At 39.2% G+C, this 20,056-nt stretch overlaps 1 protein-coding gene across 4 annotated transcripts; it reads right to left on the bottom strand.

Annotated features, from left to right (window-relative positions):
• Window positions 1-31: 31 nt before the first annotated feature.
• On the bottom strand, window positions 32-19,995 carry LOC109049340 (multidrug resistance-associated protein 1-like). 4 transcript variants are annotated; one of them, XM_042722279.1, is made up of 32 exons: window positions 19,759-19,986; window positions 16,324-16,370; window positions 16,058-16,234; window positions 15,398-15,523; window positions 14,725-14,862; window positions 11,733-11,858; window positions 11,573-11,634; window positions 11,339-11,470; window positions 10,888-11,094; window positions 9,758-9,935; window positions 9,521-9,682; window positions 9,146-9,238; window positions 8,583-8,786; window positions 6,550-6,696; window positions 6,357-6,444; window positions 5,501-5,570; window positions 5,252-5,378; window positions 4,992-5,168; window positions 4,663-4,830; window positions 4,081-4,264; window positions 3,911-3,983; window positions 3,709-3,826; window positions 3,314-3,521; window positions 2,910-3,220; window positions 2,621-2,820; window positions 2,412-2,538; window positions 2,226-2,327; window positions 1,966-2,112; window positions 1,726-1,883; window positions 1,474-1,641; window positions 1,192-1,386; window positions 33-1,103 (listed from the first exon to the last, which is right to left on the bottom strand). In XM_042722279.1, exons 4-32 carry the CDS (start codon window positions 15,482-15,484, stop codon window positions 995-997), a joined length of 4,266 nt encoding a protein of 1,421 aa, XP_042578213.1. In that variant the 5' UTR covers window positions 15,485-15,523; window positions 16,058-16,234; window positions 16,324-16,370; window positions 19,759-19,986; the 3' UTR covers window positions 33-994. The 4 variants fall into 4 exon arrangements, 3 of the variants coding, with proteins under 3 accessions (XP_042578206.1, XP_042578199.1, XP_042578213.1); XM_042722272.1 differs by lacking the exon at window positions 16,324-16,370 and having other exon boundaries at window positions 32-1,103; window positions 3,314-3,437; window positions 19,759-19,988; XM_042722265.1 differs by lacking the exon at window positions 16,324-16,370 and having other exon boundaries at window positions 32-1,103; window positions 19,759-19,987.
• Between the last annotated feature and the right edge of the window lie 61 nt (window positions 19,996-20,056).

Raw genomic sequence — 20,056 nt, 5'->3', positions numbered from 1 at the left:
TATTGTTTTAACTTGAGCTCATTATTTTGTACTTCGGAAATCAGTCTCTCAAAATGTGATTTTGACAGAGTGAGAAAGAAATTAATTTCTGATCACTACTACCAACATCTATTTTACTGAAGCTTTTCAAAAATTAAGAGCATTTTCAAGTTTGACAGTCTCACATGAAGTGTGCCTGGAAACATTATAAATATATAAAAATACAGTTATTATACAGTACAAAATACATAAATACTGATTTAAACTTTTAGATTATAGAAAAAATACAAGTATATATACACGGACAAATTCTGCATAAGGATGGGTGGGTGCATTGTTGCATTGTTTTAACATGAATTGGTGTTTCTCACATAAATAGCTTAAAATAGCTGCATCTTTCACCTTTATGGGAATTTAGGGTTTAATGTGCTGACATCATAATTAATAAATTCTTGTAACAACCTGAAAAGGTTCAGGTAGAATTGTAACTAGTTCTACAGCTGTGTCTTGCCGGGATCTATAACAATAAACTACAAATTTCCACAAACTTCACTTTGACAGCAGTGAGAGGTGGTGAACATGGCTGTGCACACTGACAATCTGAAGTGTGCATTATATTAACCTAATGAACACCTCTACGGTAAGATAAGTTCCTCAAGTCTTTGTATTCTGAGATGAGATTGTTGATGACATGAGGGAATCAGTCTGTTGCTTTAGCACCTCAGACGTCAGTTGAAGAATCAGCAGGAGAATGCTGAAGCACACCGCTTCTGTAATACTGGAGAAAACATGGACACCTGCTCAAGTAGAACGGCTATTACAGGAAAAACCTCTTCATCCTGAGCTTTGTTCTTCTCTTGATTGAGAAGGCAGGATATGCCCTTTAGTAAGTTCTGTGATGAAAAGATTCAGGTAGTCTCAGCAAGTGTATTAGTGAGATTTTCTGCACCATTTTATAGTCTCTCCTGAACGAAGAGATGATTTTGTCATTGGTTGTTCTTCTGGTACTGAAGGTTCACACTAGCCCAGCCTCCCGGCACATTCGATAGAACTGACCACGCTGAGAGATCAGATCGGATGGTGAGTCCATCTCTGTGATGTGCCCTCTGTCCATCACAATCACCCTGTTAGGTACAGTTGAACAGGGTTGAGTTGTTGTCAGTAATCATAATCGTATTCTTTTTCGAAATAAGCACATGCTCTTTGTTATACCTTGTGTAGTCCATGATGGTGTTGAGACGGTGTGCGATGGTCAGAACGGTGCAGTCCTCAAACTGAGTTCGGATAGTGGACTGAATCAGATTGTCCGTCTCCAGGTCTACAGCTGCAGTGGCTTCATCCAAGACCAGAATCTTGGTCTTCCTGAGGAGAGCTCGAGCCAGGCAAACCAGCTGCCGCTGACCCAAACTGAAACCCAGAATATATCCAGTCAGAAACAGACATATCAGATTTTAGTCAAATGAAGAATAAACATGGTTTAGAAGGTGTTTATACCTGAGATTCTCTCCTCCCTCTGAACACTCATGGTTGAGTTTGTCAGGCAGGCCAGACACAAAGTTCTTGAGATGTGCGAGTTCCAGAGCTCTCCAGACATCCTCATCAGTGTAGCCATCAAAGGGGTCCAGATTCATACGCAAGGAACCAGAGAACAGCACTGGATCCGGGGAAAAAAGGTTTAACATAAAACACTCTTTAAGTTTAAGTTTGTAATGGTATTCAATCTGTTTTTCCATTTTCACGTGTACCTGTGGGATAATGGTGATGCGAGACCTCAGTTCATGCAGTCCAACCTCTGCAATGTTTATCCCATCTATAAAGATCTTGCCTTTTGCCGCCTCAAGGATCCGGAAGATTCCGAGAGCAAGAGATGATTTTCCGGCCCCTGTTCTTCCCACAATTCCAACCTGAATAGATTCAGTGAATAACTTAGAAAGTAATACATATAAAGCACAAATATGACACAGTGTGCGCAGATGTTATATTTACTTTCTCACTCTCATTTACACTGAAGGAAATTTCTTTTAAAGCCCAGTCAAGACCCCTGCGGTACTGAAGTCCATATTCCTGGAATCCAATGGATCCGGATCTGGGCCAGTCTGATGGGAGTGGACTGTCCTCGATTGTCCATGGTGCCTGCGACAACCCAAGACTAACATATTGACCTCAAGAATGAACATAAAAGTATACATTTGTCACTTTATATAAAATAATTTATGGGAAAAAAACAGCATTCAGAACATCGTTACCTCTTTTGTTGTTTCGGCATATTCCTTCACTCGCTCAACAGACACAATGTTGTTTTCTACATCTGTCCATGCCCGCACAATCCAGCTCAGGATCCCAGTTACCTGCAATGTAATTTTTCATGAGAAGCTGTTGCCTAATAGGTGGCTGTCCAAAGTTTTCCAAAAACTTTTTGATGAGTTTCCTACCTGGAGAGAGTGTGACACAGCTAGCCCCACGATTCCAGGGCTTAAAGTTGACCTTTCCATAACAGAGAGAATAGCTGCAGCAAGGACCAGCAGGTTACCCAGGAACTCTAGATTTACTGCCAGCCACCTATTGGAACATTAAAGATATTGTATAGAGTTGGACTGGATTACCGGTAACAAAGAATGAATAAGCCATTGCTGAATCGGACCTGGTTGCCACAAATCTTGGGAAATAGGACGTTTGATTGTGGTCCACTCGGCTGTTAGCCAGTAGGATAAACCTAGACTGTTCTCCAAAGGCCCTAATCACACTGGCTCCTTGGACTGTCTCATTAAAATGAGTATAGATGGGCGATCGACTCACCGACTCTAGTCTACGCAACTGGCAGGATGTGGCCACGTAGAAGCTCTGAAAACATAAAAGAATAGATCTCAGATGTCGGACTGGTGCTCCTTGTTATGATACTCTTGCATGCTGAGCAGTCTCTAGTAGCATACCTGGATAAAGGCATAGAGCATAGTCAGTGGTAGTATGACCACTCCTGCAAAAGGAGTCGCCATCAGCACGATAATGCAAACCTCCAGAAGTTTGAACACATAGCCCAACATCATCTTCAGCCCATCAGGGATCATGCAATCAATGGAATCTATCTCTTTAGAGAACCGATTGAGAAGGTTACCACTGGGTGTACTCTCAAAGAACGACATGGGAGAATGAAGTACATTGTTGACAAGTTCCAAATGAAGATGCCGGGATGCAATTATTCCTCCAAGTGAAATAGCCACAGTAGTGCCAAAAATTGCAATTCCTGTAATTAGTACAATAACACAATTAATGATCAAGAACAATACGAAGTCCTAGGGTACTCAATGAGAGTTTGGGAACATGAGGAATATTGAACCTTGTGCAAAGCCGAGAGCGCCAAAAACACCAAGCTTCAGATCCGTGTCGACCTGTGTTCCATTTACAACCGGGTCATCTGCCCACAGGCTTAGCCAGTAGTTGTAGGCCAGTGAGGCAGCTTGCTGGAACGCATAGAGGAAGATGATGGGGATGATGAAAGCCAAGCCGATGGTCCTGAAGTAATCCACATACATCTCCAGTTTTACCTATGTGTGACCCGTTATGAAGAAGAATGTGTGAAGAACAACACTCTGGATGATACAGTGCACGTTCAGGCTATATTATCTAAACCCACTTAACCTTTGGCCTTTCGTATTGAGTTAAATGTGAAGGTATATTTTGATGTGTCTACCCACTATTTGAAACATCTGTGGATGTGGCTCTATTACTTACTCGGCCTGTATGAGCTTTGTCAGCCTGGGTGAGTCTCCCCACTTCCTCCTGGTCCTGCTCCTGTTCCGAGTCAGATATGGCCTCCATGGTTTGTATACTGGCACTTCCCATGTCTCCATCATTAAACAAAATTGACAGAAAGATAAATATGTGCTCTTTAACAACATTTGCATTTTCATTTTCAAAACTTGGTTACTTTTACCTGATGAGTTGCTCCTGGGAGAGGTCAATAGAGAAGTCTGTCATGCTGAGCCGAGATACTGACTTTCTGGTCCCTAAAACAAGGTGAATTGCATTTTTAACTGTGTTAACATAAAAAGTGTTGCTGTAGTAACTCTATCAGTTTTGCTGGGCACTCGTTCTTTTACTTACCTCTATGGGTGGCACTTTCCTTGCGTTCGCTAACAGAAAAAGCTTCAGCAAAGTCTGCAAAAGTGTTCTTCCTACTCAAAAGCTCAGCATAAGAGCCCATCTCCGTTATTTCTCCATCCTCAATCACCAGGATCAGGTCAGCCTGGGGCAGGAAGCTCAGCCCGTGGGTTACCAAAATACGAGTCTGTTTTAGCAAGAATTAGAGAGCATCATCAAGCAAGCTTGTTAGTTTGTTATTCTAAGACTGTACTGTCTCTGTTACAGGAGGGTTAGGCTAATTTCAGATTTTTAAAAAATTCCCTTTCAATTCAAAAGCTGGAATTTGAATTCAATTGGCTACATCTATTGAAATTTGAGATGTAATGACAGAAAGAGAAATTTGCTGAATTGCAGTTCGAAGATTTGCAAGACAAGTAATCATCTTAACTTTGCTTTTTCATTAATGTTTTACTAATTTTAATTATACTTCCTAATTCAAATGACAATTTTGCTTCCTTTTTGCTACTTCAATTTAGAATGTAACTTTTCTCATATCAGATTTTAAGGTCAGATGTTTGATCTTACTCACATTTTAATTTTTACCTTATTTTTAAGAACTCCATTAGGTCCAAATACTTTTTCAAAGATGTGCTGACCCACATGTGCATCCACAGCTGACAAGGGATCGTCCAGCAGGTAGATATCAGCCTTCCTGTAGACTGCACGTGCCAGACTCACTCTCTGTTTCTGACCTCCTGACAAATTCAGCCCCTGTGAACATTGTAAAAATGTAGTAGGAGTTTAGACATGACCCTGCTAATCCCCTTCATATTTTAAAAAGATTTAAAAGACATGATATTTAAAGCTTATAACTTTATTCTATCATGTCTTTTTCGGACATGGTGTAAGAATCATTCTCAGTTCATGTTTACCTTCTCTCCAATCTCTGTGGCATCTCTTGCAGGTAGGATCTCCAGGTCTGGTAGGAGAGCACAGGCCTCTAACACCTTCTGGTACCAGCTGTCTTTCATCTCACATCCAAACAAAATGTTGTCTTTGAGAGTGGCGTTCTGGATCCATGCTTGCTGAGGCACGTAAGCCACAGAGCCCTGAAAGAGAGTGTTAGCTAAATTAAATGTGGAACATGTGAATGATGGCAATATATTTTTAGTAATTTTTCCGAGTGATTTACCGATACTGTGACATGGCCACTTTTCTTTTCCATTTCTCCCAGCATTGCAGACAGAAGAGAGGATTTTCCACTGCCCACGTGACCTACCACAGCCACCAGTGAACCCCGCTGCACTTCGACATTGATCCTGCAGGAATGAACCATTGCTAGATTATCGTCTTTGGATGTTCAGGTATGGTGGACCTGCAGAGATCTTTCAGCAGGTATTTTAATTTACAGTAAGTTATAAATACATACAAAGGCACCTACCCCCTGAGACATGGTGTGCTTTCTTTAGACCAGATGAAACTACCATTGTCAATAACAACAGCGTCAACATCTGACAAAAGAATGAAATAAAGAGGTGAGCTTTTCATCGTTTACACACTCATGGCGTTCCAAACCTCTGTGTCTTTCTCTACTCTACAGAATATATAAAAAAAGAAAAAATAATCATGCTCTTTTCAGTGCAGTTGCAATGAATATTAGCTTCAAAAAGGACACAGAGATACCATACAGATATCATAAGTGGTCCATACATCTCTTGGACACTACAGTAAATTTGAATATATATTTTGAGAAGACATATACTAGCTTTGTGAGAGAAACAGACTAAAATGATTTTCACTGGAACTAACCTGATATCAAAAATAGCATTTTTAATAAATACATTTAAAAATAGGCCTTTAACACACAAAAATGTGGAAAAGTTATATAAATATAATTTCAGCTCCAAAGCTGAAAATCCCCTTTCACTAACTGCTTTTTTATGAAGTCATCATACACATTTCAGCCGCTACCAAGACCCACCTCATAGCCACACAGTTTCCTTGTAGTGTTTGTTGAATTACGTTTTTTAAATTCAAATGGGCTTGTCTTGCAGAATAACTGGAAAAAATATTCTAAGGTGGGTCTTTTTGGCAGATTAGTAACTCGTTATTTTTGTTTTTGGCATGCCAGATTTTGTTATGGCTTTAGGAAATAGAACTCCACCATCACATTGATAGGGAAAAATCTGTACAACAGAGTATAACATGTAGCCTATAACTGTGTCGGTCATCTGTGGCTTATAAACTGCTGTGTGTCAGAGGAAAGTCTGAAAACAATGGCAAGCTAATGCACTCACCAGGATGGTAGGGCGCTCTCTCCACGCTATCCAGTTTCAGCTCGTCTTGACAGAGAAACTTCCCGAGACGTCTGAGAGAAACCAGAGCCTTAGAAACAAGAAGAAAAAAAGATATCTTCAAAAGTTTCCTTGAAACTGTGCTAATATAAATACATAGGCTTTCAAAGGTTTGAAAGACTGTACTGCCACTCACCTGCATGGTAGTGCTCATTGCAAAGGGCAGTTGACTGAGTGGAGCTTTGAGAATATTGATGAGAGCCATGGACACAAAGACCTTCTGAGCATCCAGAACATGGTTCTCATCAATCAGCACATACACCCCAAACATGGCAAATGCAATCTGAAGGCAAAGTGGTGTACATGACTATATTATTATATTAAGGACTTTAGGTGGTTGTAATATAGTTGGGATATTATGTGAAAGTTTTTTTGTTTTATGTGATGAATACAACATCAAAGCTAAATTGGACTACAGGTGCATATAATTAGAATATCATCAAAAAGTTGATTTATTTCACTTTCAAATGTTTACTCCTTTTAATTTTGATGATTATAACTGACAACTAAGGAAAATCCCAAATTCAGTATCTCAGAAAATTAGAATATTACTTAAGACCAATACAAAGAAAGGATTTTTAGAAATCTTGGCCAACTGGAAAGTATGAACATGAAAAGTATGAGCATGTACAGCACTCAATACTTAGTTGGGGCTCCTTTTGCCTGAATTACTGCAGCAATGCGGCGTGGCATGGAGTCGATCAGTCTGTGGCACTGCTCAGGTGTTATGAGAGCCCAGGCTGCTCTGATAGTGGCCTTCAGCTCTTCTGCATTCTTGGGTCTGGCATATTGCATATTCCTCTTCACTATACCCCATAGATTTTCTATGGGGTTAAGGTCAGGCGAGTTTGCTGGCCAGTTAAGAACAGGGATACCCTGGTCCTTAAAACAGGTACTGGTAGCTTTGGCACTGTGTGCTGGGGCCAAGTCCTATTGGAAAATGAAATCTGCATCTCCATAAAGTTGGGCAGCAGCAGGAAGCATGAAGTGCTCTAAAACAGTGGTTCTCAACCACATTCCTGGAGGAGCACCAACACTGCACATTTTGCATGTCTCCTTAATCAAACACACCTGATTCAGGTCACCTTCTCATTAGTAGAAACTCACAGACTTGTTATGGTTGTGTCAGACAAAGGAGACATGCAAAATGTGCAGTGTTGGTGGTCCTCCAGGAATGTGGTTGAGAACCACTGCTCTAAAACTTCCTGGTATATGGCTGCGTTGACCTTGGACCTCAGAAAACACAGTGGACCAACACCAGTGGATGACATGGCACCGCAAACCATCACTGACTGTGGAAACTTTAGACTGGACCTCAAGCAACATGGATTGTGTGCCTCTCCTCTATTTCTCCATACTCTGGGACCCTGATTTCCAAGGGAAATTCTAAATTTACTTTCATCAGAGAACATAACCTTGGACCACTCAGCAGCAGTCCAGTCCTTTTTGTCTTTAGCCCATTCTGCTCTGCCATTCTGTCTGTTGTTCAAGAGTGGCTTGACACAAGGAATGCGACAGCTGAAACCCATGTCTTGCATACGTCTGTGTTTAGTGGTTCTTGAAGCACTGACTCCAGCTGCAGTCCACTCTTTGTGAATCTTTGTGAATTTTTGAATGGGTTTTGTTTCACAATCCTCTCCAGGGTGCGGTTATCCCTATTGCTTGTACACTTTTTTTCTACCACATCTTTTCCTTCCCTTCGCCTCTCTATTAATGTGCTTGGACACGGAGCTCTGTGTACAGCCAGCCTCTTTTGCAATGACCTTTTATGTCTTGCCCTCCTTGTGCAAGGTGTCAATGGTCGTCTTTTGGACATCTGTCAAGTCAGCAGTCTTCCTGATGATTGTGTAGCCTACAGAACTAGACTGAGAGACTATTTAAAGGCCTTTGCAGGTGTTTTGAGTTAATTAGCTGATTAGAGTGTGGCACCAGATGTCTTCAATATTGAACCTTTTCACAATATTCTAATTTTCTGAGATACTGAATTTGGGATTTTCCTTAGTTGTCAGTTATAGTCATCAGAATTAAAAGAAATATGAATGAATATAATATACAAGTTTCACTTTTTGAATGGAATTAGTGAAATAAATCAACTTTTTGATGATATTGTAATTATATGACCAGCACCTGTATATTAATGTTTTAAGATGATGCCTTTGTGAAATGTACCAAGAAAGTGGAGGAGTTGAAGGAGGCGATGGATATGGAGTAAAGAATCTGAGACTTCTTCAAAGCATTCAGCTCTTTTTCCCTACAGCCAAGAATACGTTCTCTGAAGGCATTCTCCCAGGCATAAAACTTCAGGATCTTTATTCCACTCAAGATCTCATTCATAAGCTTAATGCGTCCGTCCATGTACGTCATCTGGACCTCCTGAGAGCACCAAACAGGTTAAAAAACATGCGAATTGAGAATCACGTGAGCAAACTTGTTTACCAGACCAGACAGAAACCAAAATGGGCGAGTTCTTCAATTCTTTGAATATTTGAGACGAAGTAAATAAAGACATTTCAGTTTTACAACAAAGCAAAATCCTGTGGTAGCTCGTAAGTTCCTAACATCAGAGCTTCAAAAGGCACAGAATGTCCACATGCTCGTGTTTTTAAATAATTTTTAGGCATGAAGCAGTTCCTAAGATGACACTGTGTACCGACATGACCTCAGTCCCCACAGCACGAATATCATCATGGAAATATCATTTCTTTGACTGAATGGAAAAATATAAACTATACCTGGAGCTTGCTTCTCATTTTGGCAATGAACCCATTCAAAGGGAAGATGAGAATTACAGTGGCAATGCCAGCCAATGCAGACGGACCGAGGTGCTATACAGGGGTGAGACATTTCAATTGATCAATTTTAGATCTGTGCTCTCAGAAATAATGTACAAAAATTGGGGTTCAACAGATTGTCACTGGGGCAGTACCCTTAAAGGGACATCTTTTTTTAACCCTAAAACGTTCATAGTAGCGCTTGATAAGGTGACAAGTGGTTGTACCCCTAAAGCTACAATTTTTTGCACATTTTTTTTTCTGACAACATAACAATCTAACATATTGTAGAAGAAGTATAAACAAGAGCATACTTTTTGAAGCATCTGTTCTCACCTGCCAGAGGAAGAAAAAACACAAGGCGATTTCAATCGGGGCCACCCACACTGCATTGAAGTACACCACGAAATCCATGAGTTTCTGGGTGTCAGCTGAAACCAAGTTCACTATCTCTCCAACTGTACATGTTCTGCGGGCCGCGCTGTTGATGACCAGAGACTGTGGAGACCAGAATGTATGTGAGAACCATTATATACATCTTTGCATTTGCTAGCAAACCGTTCAAAAACCTACCTTCCTGTACACTAGGCCCATAACTGCAGTTTTAACCCTCATGCCTACTGTGAAGCACATATACATGTACTGATGGTTGAACAGGGACTGCAGACAAGACAACAGGACCATCAAGAAGGCAAAGACATAACCCTTCCACAAGGGGGCGTCTTCATCCCTCACAAAGCCAAGCAGTAGACTGAAGAACAAGAAAGACAGTGTCATGATTACTGAGACCCAAACAATGGTAAGGCATTTTTGTAAATACTGTATGTATTTGGCTTTATTTTGTTCGTCTGATTTACATTACAGCAAACACAAGTCAAACCTAAAGAAATTGGGAACATAACTTAAGACTATAAATCAAGCCTTCCTGGACAAGGTCACTGTAAAGGGGTGTTGTAATGGTAGCGAGGCCACAGTTCCTGTAGTTTTTCTGGCAGTGAACCCAGCACAGTGCTCTGGCTTCTTATATGCCAGACGGAGTGGCTTAATTTGATGATCCAAATTCAGGTTTCTGCTCAGCCACAAAGAATATGATGCTGCAGTGAGCAGACTCTCCTAAGTGATTTCGACTCATGGTGCATGGGACATAATTAACAGTGTGTGGCTGCACCACAGCTGGATGTGCTGTTATTCCTGTCTGTGATGGGAGTTCACAAGTTCACATTACAACTGAGTGCTAAAGGTCTCGCTCTACATTTACACTCTGGCATGTGTTTTCTTATAAAATAACATTAAAAACTGCCACTTAGATATGTAGATATTTCCCAGATACAAAAATATGTTTTAGTCTTAAAAACATGCTTCTGAAAGGAGCACTCTTTTTGTTTTTAGACTCAAAGAAATTAATAATACTGAAAAGTGTTTAGGCATATTAGAATGATTTCTGAAGGATCATGTGACACTGAAGACTGGAGTAATGATCCTGACAATTCAGCTTTGCATCAAAAGAATACATTACATTCTAAAATATATATTTAAAAAAAATATTAATGTAGCCTTGGTGAGTATAAGTGTTTTTATAGTGTTAAGAGTTATATAGTTTTGGAGTGTTTGTCTTTCAAAAACATTAAATCTTTCCAAACTTTTGAACGGTAGTTTATAAAGTGTCATTGTGCATGACATGGCTTCAGTAATGCACCTCTCACCTTAACACTTGTGGTATGGAGAACATGAAAATGTCTTGAATGACCAGACAGAGAGTTCCAGTCAGAAAGTAAGGGCCAAAGTTTTTGGCTAGCGTCCGGAGCAGACAGAAGCCTGAGCTTTGTTCTTTATGGAGTTTTCTGAGCAGTTGCGTCTGCTCGCTCAGTTTATAACCAAGAGCTTGTGCTCCATTCATAGCACTCTCTTGCCTGTGTTTGAAGGAGAAAACACAACATTTTTATCCAAACTCTCTGGTATAGTATTGTGCAAGCATTGTTGCAACAAAGTAAAAAAGTTGCGCTACATTAACCAATAATAATAAATAAATCAGTAGTTATAAACAGGCAAATTATGGACATCATATATTTAAGTAAATCTCGTGTGCACAATAGTCAATGAAATTGTCAACTCAAAAAGGAAAACATCCGTTTAAGGAAACAGCAGGTGTCTTACTGTTGCATTTTGGCCCATTGCTTGGCCCACTCTTTCTCCAGATCACAAATGATTTTTTCAGATGTGTCCTGTTCTCGTAGAGACCAGAGGTCCTCGGCTTTTAAAGGTGAGCGGTAGCCCTTTACCACTAATCTGTGGAGCACAAATATGTGTGTTTCTCAGTATCTTGTGGAATATTATTAAGCAGACCTTTACAAGAATTCAATGAAATTAGAGACAAAAATATTACTCTACCTGCCGAACCACCAAAATAGTACTTGTGAAAGGAAAGAAGCGTCCTCGACTGGACATGGGTTCTAGTGGGAAAAACCAACATGTCCAGGTATTATTTTTTGATTGCTTTCCAAATATGAATTTACTCATTTAAAAAAAATCCATCTTAACACAGATGTACCTTTACAAAAACAGGTTTAAGAGCCGCTGGGCGCTGATCAGTGAAACAGCTGAGGATGAGCTGAGCCAACTGGAGAGAGAAGAATGTGAAAAATGCCACGAATCTCATCGCATTTGCAGAGAAACCCTGTAACACACATGACTGGTGATCAGCAGAATGTAGACAGCAGTGTTCAGCACATCACATGAATACAGTACACTCATTTTAAAGCAACTGTAAGCACAAATGTTTCCTTTTTTTCCATGTTTTATTGGTATAATGTTAGATTAACTAATATATAACATAAAATTACCTTAGCATGAAAAGTAGCAAATTAATTATGTGTCCCTCCTCTTTAAATTGCAATTTTGGCCTATCACACCACAGAATAAAAAATCAACATGATTCTCCCCCTCTGTGGAGATGACCATCTAGGCTCAAGTGATGCATACACATTTGCCAGGGATTTCCCAAGGATTCATAACCACATAAGCTGCATGCTTCCCGTGGGATGGAATTCATATGTTCCCTTCCATCTCCCCTAGCACCAGGACTGATCTGAAATCAGCCGCCCACTTTGTCTCACCGCAGTGTGCAGAGGCGGGACTGGTGGCTGATGTGGGGAGTGTTCTTTTGGGGATGTTGCCTTCGATTCGATTGACCTGGTTGTGTACTGCTCGATACAAGGTTTAAGATTTGTTTGAGAGAAAATATGCTGAGGTCTGGGTTTTAGGTTTAAAACAACAAGTTTTACAGGGGCCACCGAGGGCAACATTTCCTATGGGCTTCTGACAGAAACTGTGTCAAATGGCCACGAATCTAGAGAAAGTGGCAGCGCAGGCCTCTTTAAGAATATGTAAACACAAGCTTCATTTACTCAAATGTTCACAGTTCAAACTCTGGACACCACAATGCTGGATACTGTGATTATTTGCCCTTCACACTGTATGCTTAAACAGTTTGGAGAAACTCAAATTGGTCAGGGAACATATCCTCCCACAGTGTGGTATGAGAGGACCTAGTTGTGCTAGTGCTAGTTGTTTTGCTGTTGCTGTTGGACCTGTTGCCCATTGGAAGAGGGCTCATTTAGGTCATAACAGATTCCCACCACAAACCAAGCTTCAGTTCCTATGTAAACGTATGGACTGTCATCACTGAGCTGTATGAGGCTTCATACTTTTTTATATTTCCTTACTGTACTTAAAGGCATAGTTCACCTTCAGTTGCTGGTCCCCCTTGATTCCATAGTATGAAAAAAAAAAATGCTATGCAAGTCAATGGGGACCAGCAACTGAAGGTGAACTATCCTTTAAGTCAGGGATCTCCAACCATGCTCCTGGAGAGCTACCATCCTGCAGACTTCAGTTCCAACCCTGCTCCAACATCACCTGTCTGTAATTATCAAGTAGCCCTGAACACCTTGATTAGCTGCTTCAGGTGTGTTTGATTGGGGTTGGAGCTGAAATTTGCAGGACAGTAGCTCTCCAGGAGCAGGGTTGGAGACCCCTGTTTTAAGTAGTCTACATTTTAGTTCAATTATATGTTTTCAAATGTCAGTATTGTCATTTTGGGAAACTTTCGCTTTTACTTAGTATATTCCAAAGCATAATATCTTACTCTGAACTCTACACTACACTACATTTCAATAAATGTAAAGTTTAGCCACATATTTTTATTAAGTGGTATATGTCATAACATAGCAAGCATGTTTTTTAACATTTCATGTACATTTTCATGTACAAGTAAATCTGGTGCATTAGTTGTGTGTCTTACACTAAAAGAAAAGTTTCTTTTTATTTATTTATTTCAAATTGTGTATCTAATATGTTTTAAATGTTGAAAATGTGTTCACTTGCAGACTATTGTGACTATTGTGAAAGTGAATTGCGTATGGGTCGAGCCTGTTTTATTACCACACTGTCATCACTATTCATCAGTTCTGGTAGCCACATAATATCAATATATAACAAAATATGTGCATAGACTTAAAGATGATACATTCCATGCTCAATATGTGTGCAAACTGTCTCTGCATGTGAGTCACATGTATATTTCACTCTCCAGTGTCAAGACGTTGATTGTTGTGTCTGTGACAAGATGCAGTGAAATAATTATGGAGCGGCAGCATCGCAGAAGGCGAGAGACAGACAGACTGAGGGAGACAGTATGGGGATCCGCAATATGTATGTGGCTTTTCCTATCTGTCTGGAAAAGCACCAGCACTGATTGTGACTGGTCTCAGCACAGCCTTAGCTCCAGACAAAGAAGGCATTGAGGGAAGTGAAAAGGGAAAACCGACAAGCCGCCCAGACGTCAACACTGAGAAGAGCACCATCTCTAAGCACTCTGTTTATGCACCGCTATGTTAGTCTCTCAGACACAACACAGATAAATTTAGAGTGAGATTGAGTAACATTCATTAAAAAACCATGTGAGGGCCTGTGTTACGCGTGCATGAATGGAGAATAACAGAGCATAGGCATTTTGTAGTGCCAGAGATTCAGGGTTTAGGGGTAACAGGTTTAAAGCACAATTAATGGCTGATATAATAGAACACCTTTAGAAATAGTGGTCCAAATGTTTGTGACTGCAAGTAAATGCTTCTATTTTGTATTTTTCCAATTTAATCTAGTATTTTGCAATAATTACAAATTATATTGGGAGCAGCACACAAGACATTTCTCTTCCATCTACACTTGAGCCTCTATTTCTATTTCTATGCTATCTACTTGTTTTCTTTTCATTTCTTTTTTAAAACACTTGACCCTCTATCACTAGCACTACTATTCTGTTTCTATTCTATCTACTTTTTATACTTTTTTTTGTTATAAAAAAAACCTTGCTGTGGTAGACTATCCAGGACTTGTCACAGCACTTACATATTGTTGCTCTTTTGTTGGTTTGAATGCTTCTGTTGTCCTCATTTGTAAGTCACTTTGAATAAAAGCATCTGCTAAATGATTAAATGTAAATTTAAATACACAATAGTTGGATACACTGGGAATACACAGACCTCGTCTATGATGGCGTGTATGTTGGCTCTCAGAGGCACCAGCAAGCAGATCACTGCCAGCGTCCAATACAGGAAGAGAAAGATGGAGGAACGAAAGCCCCACAGCCTTTCCAAGTGGATCACCAACACTGCCAGTATCTGAGGACAGAGTGTGCTAGTCATGCTCAATACAGAAAAATCCAAAACACACTAGAAGAACAGGACTGAATACCATTAGGCAGCTTAGGCATGTTGATACAAAAATCTCTCAACCAAAATATATTAATTCTATACTAGTATGCAAAGTCTGTTTAGTCTGTTTCAGGACTTTATCTTGTTGGGCAGATCTAAAAAAAAAAAAAAAAAAAAAGTAATTTACTATAACCACTGTTGACACTGCTGTCTGTTGTGACCAGAGGTAAGAGAGGCTTATTTATTCTGATCCCTTCAGGAAACCTCTGCCAGACATCTAGCCACAAAGAGATTTGTTCATTCAAGCTTAAATATAACAGATCATAAATCTTAACTATCCTCTAAAAGAGTCCCATTAAAAAAAAAACATAATTCAAAACATAACTTGTATTTTGTAGTTTGATATTTTTACACTGTTTACACATAATATCGAATATAATTAAGAATATTTTTCTTTATTGTGGATATTCATGAGAATAGTTATTGTAATACTGTGATTTACCATGGTAAGGCTGCGAATTATAGGACTCAGGAGAAAGACCATGTGGCGCTCTATGTCTCTACTCTTTTCCACCAGCAGATAGACCATCTCCAGGAAACCAAAAAAGGCCAGACAGAGACACAAACCCTACAACAGGTACACACAGAGATATAAGCATTAACTGCAACACTGAGGTGTCATGCCTCATGCCTCATTATTTATTCATCTGTTGTCAAAACTTAATTTTCAGCATCATTACTCCAGTCTTCAGTGTCACATGACCCTTCAGAAATCATTCTAATATGCTGATTTGTTGCTCAAGAAACGTTATACCATTGTCTTTATTGTCACTTTTGATCATTTTAATGTGTTCTTGCTGAATAAAAGTCTTAATTTCTTTCAAAAATAAAAATCTTACTGACCCCATCACTTTTGAACAGTAGCCTACTGTATGCTCTTTTAGACGTGACTTATGTGTTCACTGTGTTAAACTTGATATGATCTGTTTTTCTTCTCATAGAATCATTTTCCTGCCTTAAATGCTCTTTAATGATGTCACCCATTTGAACATTTCCATGCACATAGCAATAACTTGTGAGTTGATTGATGCTATATTCAAGTCTAAGCTATAGAGGTGTTAACTAGAACTCAGTCAGTCTTGATATGACCACTATGACTCACCGTCTTGGCACAGCAGAGGCTGGATATTGATATGTGTCCATTGTCATAGAATCTGAGGTACAAGCAGTAGAAAGGGGCACAAACCCAGAGATAGAAGCAGGGGAACCACACCAGTACTGTGTGCTGGAAGCACTGGGTCAGGTCTGGGTGTGCTGTGTACCATGTGACATTCCAGTCCTGAAAACACAATGTTAAACCATTAGACGTTTCTAACTCATTACCATGTAACAACAGGAGTGATTGTTCAATTATTAACGACTACTTACTGTATGCGCATTGTACCACTTAATGGATTGTATTCACTGTCTGCACTCTTGTTGAATTAAAAAAGAAAGAGAGAATTCATCAGATTCCTTGATATCCATTGACGTCCCCCAGTGTTTGTTCAGTCCAAATGACTCTGTGTGTTTGTGATTTATATTAGTTGTCTTCCAGTGCTGTTCTGTTTGCAACAGACAAATTGTGTGACGTAGCACAAAGTTGAAAGGTAAAGCTCCTCTAATAAATCTTCAGTTTTTCTGTTTTGAAATATTTTATTTGCCAAGTGGGTTCATGATGAGTATAGCTAGATTTGTCTTGATTGCTACTACAAGTGATGACAGGGAAAAAAAACTTCTTTGCCTCCACAAATGTACACTGAAAGTTATTTGAGGTAGTGTCGTGACGTGATTTTAAATATTAAAGGTGCACTCTTTTCTGCGTGCGCATGTGTGTGTTTTAGCCCTATTGAAAAGAATTCCACATTCTGGCTGTAGAAAATTCACAACTTCCACAAACATAACATGCAAAGAAACAAATTACTTCCAATATTTTGCTGTTTTAGACAGATGTTGTTTCCACTCAGAAGCATCACCCTTCAGCAGACCAGTTTCAAAGCACATACTGTGTACAAATGTTTATGTTGAGTAACAACTTGTGTATATTAGTTCTGCTGAGTAATAGTCTGAATATTAGAGTTTGTGTGTGTTTTGAAAGTAAAGCAAAGCTGTGGTCTATGACAAAAATGCCGTTCTATGTGTTTTGATTACATCAAAGTTGGACAAACCCAGTTTGGCATCATTGTAAAGATTGAATTTCACAAGCTCGTTCTATTCAGACATCGGTAATTCACACTCTATCTCTTCAGTTATTTCTGGCCTTTCTATTTTGGAAATCAGGCTGATGTCCAAACGCAGCTGTAGAGCTGTTATGTTTTTTTCTTTCAAACGTTCTCTGGACTGATGACATCTTGTTTGACTGTGTTTTATGCTGTGGTTATTTCGGCAATGTCACAGCTCTGATAAATACGGCATGCTGGTTGGAAGGAGTCCCGTGGTATGGCAGTATAAGAAGTGCACCACTGGCAAGCCATAATGTAAACCCCATATGCACCATTAGAGGGGCCTTGAGCACCAAGCACATCTCTTTGTAAGCTTGTTTGCTCACGTACATACAGCAGTACAGCCATTGCCTGAGGTTAGGTTTTCATTTTTTAATCTTATTAAAAAATAATCATATTTACTCTGCCTTATGTCATTCCAAGCCTCATTCTTACATGAAACACAGAGGAACTTTTGACTTTGTGCTGGTTGCTCTTTTCCATGCAATTAAAACTAACTGGAACTGAAGCTTTCATGCCCCAAACAGCATGAAAAAGACGTTTTCCTAAAAATAGTCTATTCAACTAATGCACTATATATTTGAAGTCTTTTGTAGTCATAAAGTAGCTTTTTGTGAGGAATAGACCATTTTGCTTGTTATTCATGTATAATCTTTCCATCCAGTGTTCACTGTTGAAACCAGATTGTTTTGTCAGCAAATGGGATTCTGAGGACTGGACCAGTCCGATTTGTGAATAAATCATACAGAATTGTTTTGTGAACTGGCTGAACTGATTCCTTTAAAACCTAAATCAAAAGAATGATACATTCCTAAATCAAACGTCTTTACTTTTCTCATGAATGCGCCAAAGGTAAGCTGTCAAGATTTTCAGTAATTATTGACTTTTTTGGTCTTTATCTCATAACATAAAGTTATGAATTGAGGAATATGCAATATATAGCGCAAGTCCCATGGACCACTTTTATGATAAGTTTGTTTTATTTATATAGCACATTTAAAAACAGCAAGCACGGCTGACCAAAGTGCTGAACAAAGCATAAAACAAAAACACAGGGCAGATCACACATTAATAACACAAGCTCACAATGAATTGAAAGCCAAAGAAAAAAAAAAAGAAGTTTTATAAGATGATTTAAGTCTCTGTTCACCAAAACCTCAGATTTCATGTGGGATTGTATAGATGGAGTAGCTCAGACAGATAGCTTGGTGCCGGTTTATCTATTTTTATTTATTTGAAATGGTGTGTAAATGATGGACATTTTTATTGTATAATAAAAATGACACCGCGCTGATGTTTGGATTTATTTGGAGGAAATTTCTAAGGATGACTTGTAATTCACAACTCTCTAGTCATTTCTTTTGGAAATGGCCAGTGAGAAGCTAATAAAAATCTCTCATTGCCATAACAAGTTAGTCTAAATAAAGGTTCAAGTCCTAAATAAAGGTTCAAAAGGTTCAGCCAGATTGCTGCTGTCAGACATTCTTTAATAGACATGATCTTATGACCTTGACTTCTTCATCTCATTCCACGTTCCCAGCTAACAATTAAATATTCTAAGAATGTTGTTCTTATTACATTATGAAAATGTTATCTTCATTAGTTTGTGAACAATAAAAGTAAAACTGCAACAAAACTGACATGAACTCTTTAATGAATGTTGATTATCATGCTAAAATAGCATTTAATAAAGCATATATTTCAGGTTGGTTCATCCAGTCCACATATGTAGTCCCAATCATGTCTCAGGACACCCACTGTTTCTATGGGAACGGTAGCTGTGGTGATGCGATAAATGTACCAATTGGAGTTTGGCTCTTTTATTTAGAAGGAGGGACTCATTCCATCATATTGGCTGTTGCAGTTTCTCCTATTCATAGTAATATGAGTGAAAGTGAACTGTCTGCTTTGATTAAACTAAACGTAAAACAGTTGGTTCATTAACTGTTGGTTCGTTATTTAAAACGAGAGTGGTCAAACTTGCCTGTGACATTTTGCTTATATAACCAATATCGTTACACCTTCTATATTACACAATATAAGAGAAGACCATCATTAATCATTTATTTATTCACCTGAATTCCAACACAGGTCATTCGATCTGTAATCACTGTTCAAAATATGGGCTAAAGTACAGTTACAGGCACTGCACTCTTGATGATAACAGAGTACGGCTGTTTGAATGTAAACACTTTGAGAAATTAAAGCACACAAATAACCTTTTCACACAATCTCAATATATATTCTCACACATGTAGCATAGGTTATGTGTGAGTGAAACAGAATAACCTTAAAACAGAACATTTAAGGTTCCCATTCTGTCCTGCATTCAGCATTGGTCAATAAATCATTGGGTGAGAAATGCACGACTCACCCCAACTGGCTTTTATTGTCAAAAACCATGATCACTTCCAAGAACAAAGGGGCATAAATAACATAAATGGATGACTAGACACATTTTGTGTTGCCTCACAAGCATGTAGTTATTTTTAGGCAACCTCCATGACTGTTTAATTTCTTAGGTTTTAATTGGCTATTGAAGTGATTGAGTTTATCTCATTACATTTACATATCATCTCTCCATCACTGATCTGAGACTCACCCAGAGTGGGTCCAGGCCACTGAGACTGCAGAGGCTGTCCATCCAGGTTCTTCTCTTCTTCGCTTCCCTGCTCCCTGAACTCAGCAGTGTCCCACTCTCCTGTCTATGCAGATTTTGTTGGTATTGTAAGTGTGTTTGACAGTAGTTGTGCTGTGCCTGAGTTTCAGCCCCTTTTTTGTAAGCCAGCCTCCTGTGTCCTGACTTGATTCTTGTCAAAGCTATAGTCTGACAACAGGTTTGTGTAACTCTCCTGTTTATGAGAGCTGGCCTGCCAGGTGGGTGGAAGATTTGGACACAG

The sequence above is a fragment of the Cyprinus carpio genome, chromosome A3 (assembly GCF_018340385.1).
Source record: "Cyprinus carpio isolate SPL01 chromosome A3, ASM1834038v1, whole genome shotgun sequence".
In the NCBI taxonomy this organism is placed as follows: domain Eukaryota; kingdom Metazoa; phylum Chordata; class Actinopteri; order Cypriniformes; family Cyprinidae; genus Cyprinus; species Cyprinus carpio.
Note: the sequence above shows the minus strand (reverse complement) of the source record. Positions and strands in the feature narration are given on the sequence as shown.

What these genes read in the sequence shown, in the direction of transcription:
- LOC109049340 (XM_042722265.1), bottom strand. Translation starts at nt 19,800, where the DNA reads ATGGACAGCCTCTGCAGTCTCAGTGGCCTGGACCCACTCTGG. An exon ending in TCCCAGGAGCAACTCATCAG is followed by an intron (nt 3,827 to 3,910) that starts GTAAAAGTAACC and finishes TTTGTTTAATGA; the next exon opens with TGGAGACATGGGAAGTGCCA. An exon ending in CCAAGATTTGTGGCAACCAG is followed by an intron (nt 2,539 to 2,620) that starts GTCCGATTCAGC and finishes ATGTTCCAATAG; the next exon opens with GTGGCTGGCAGTAAATCTAG.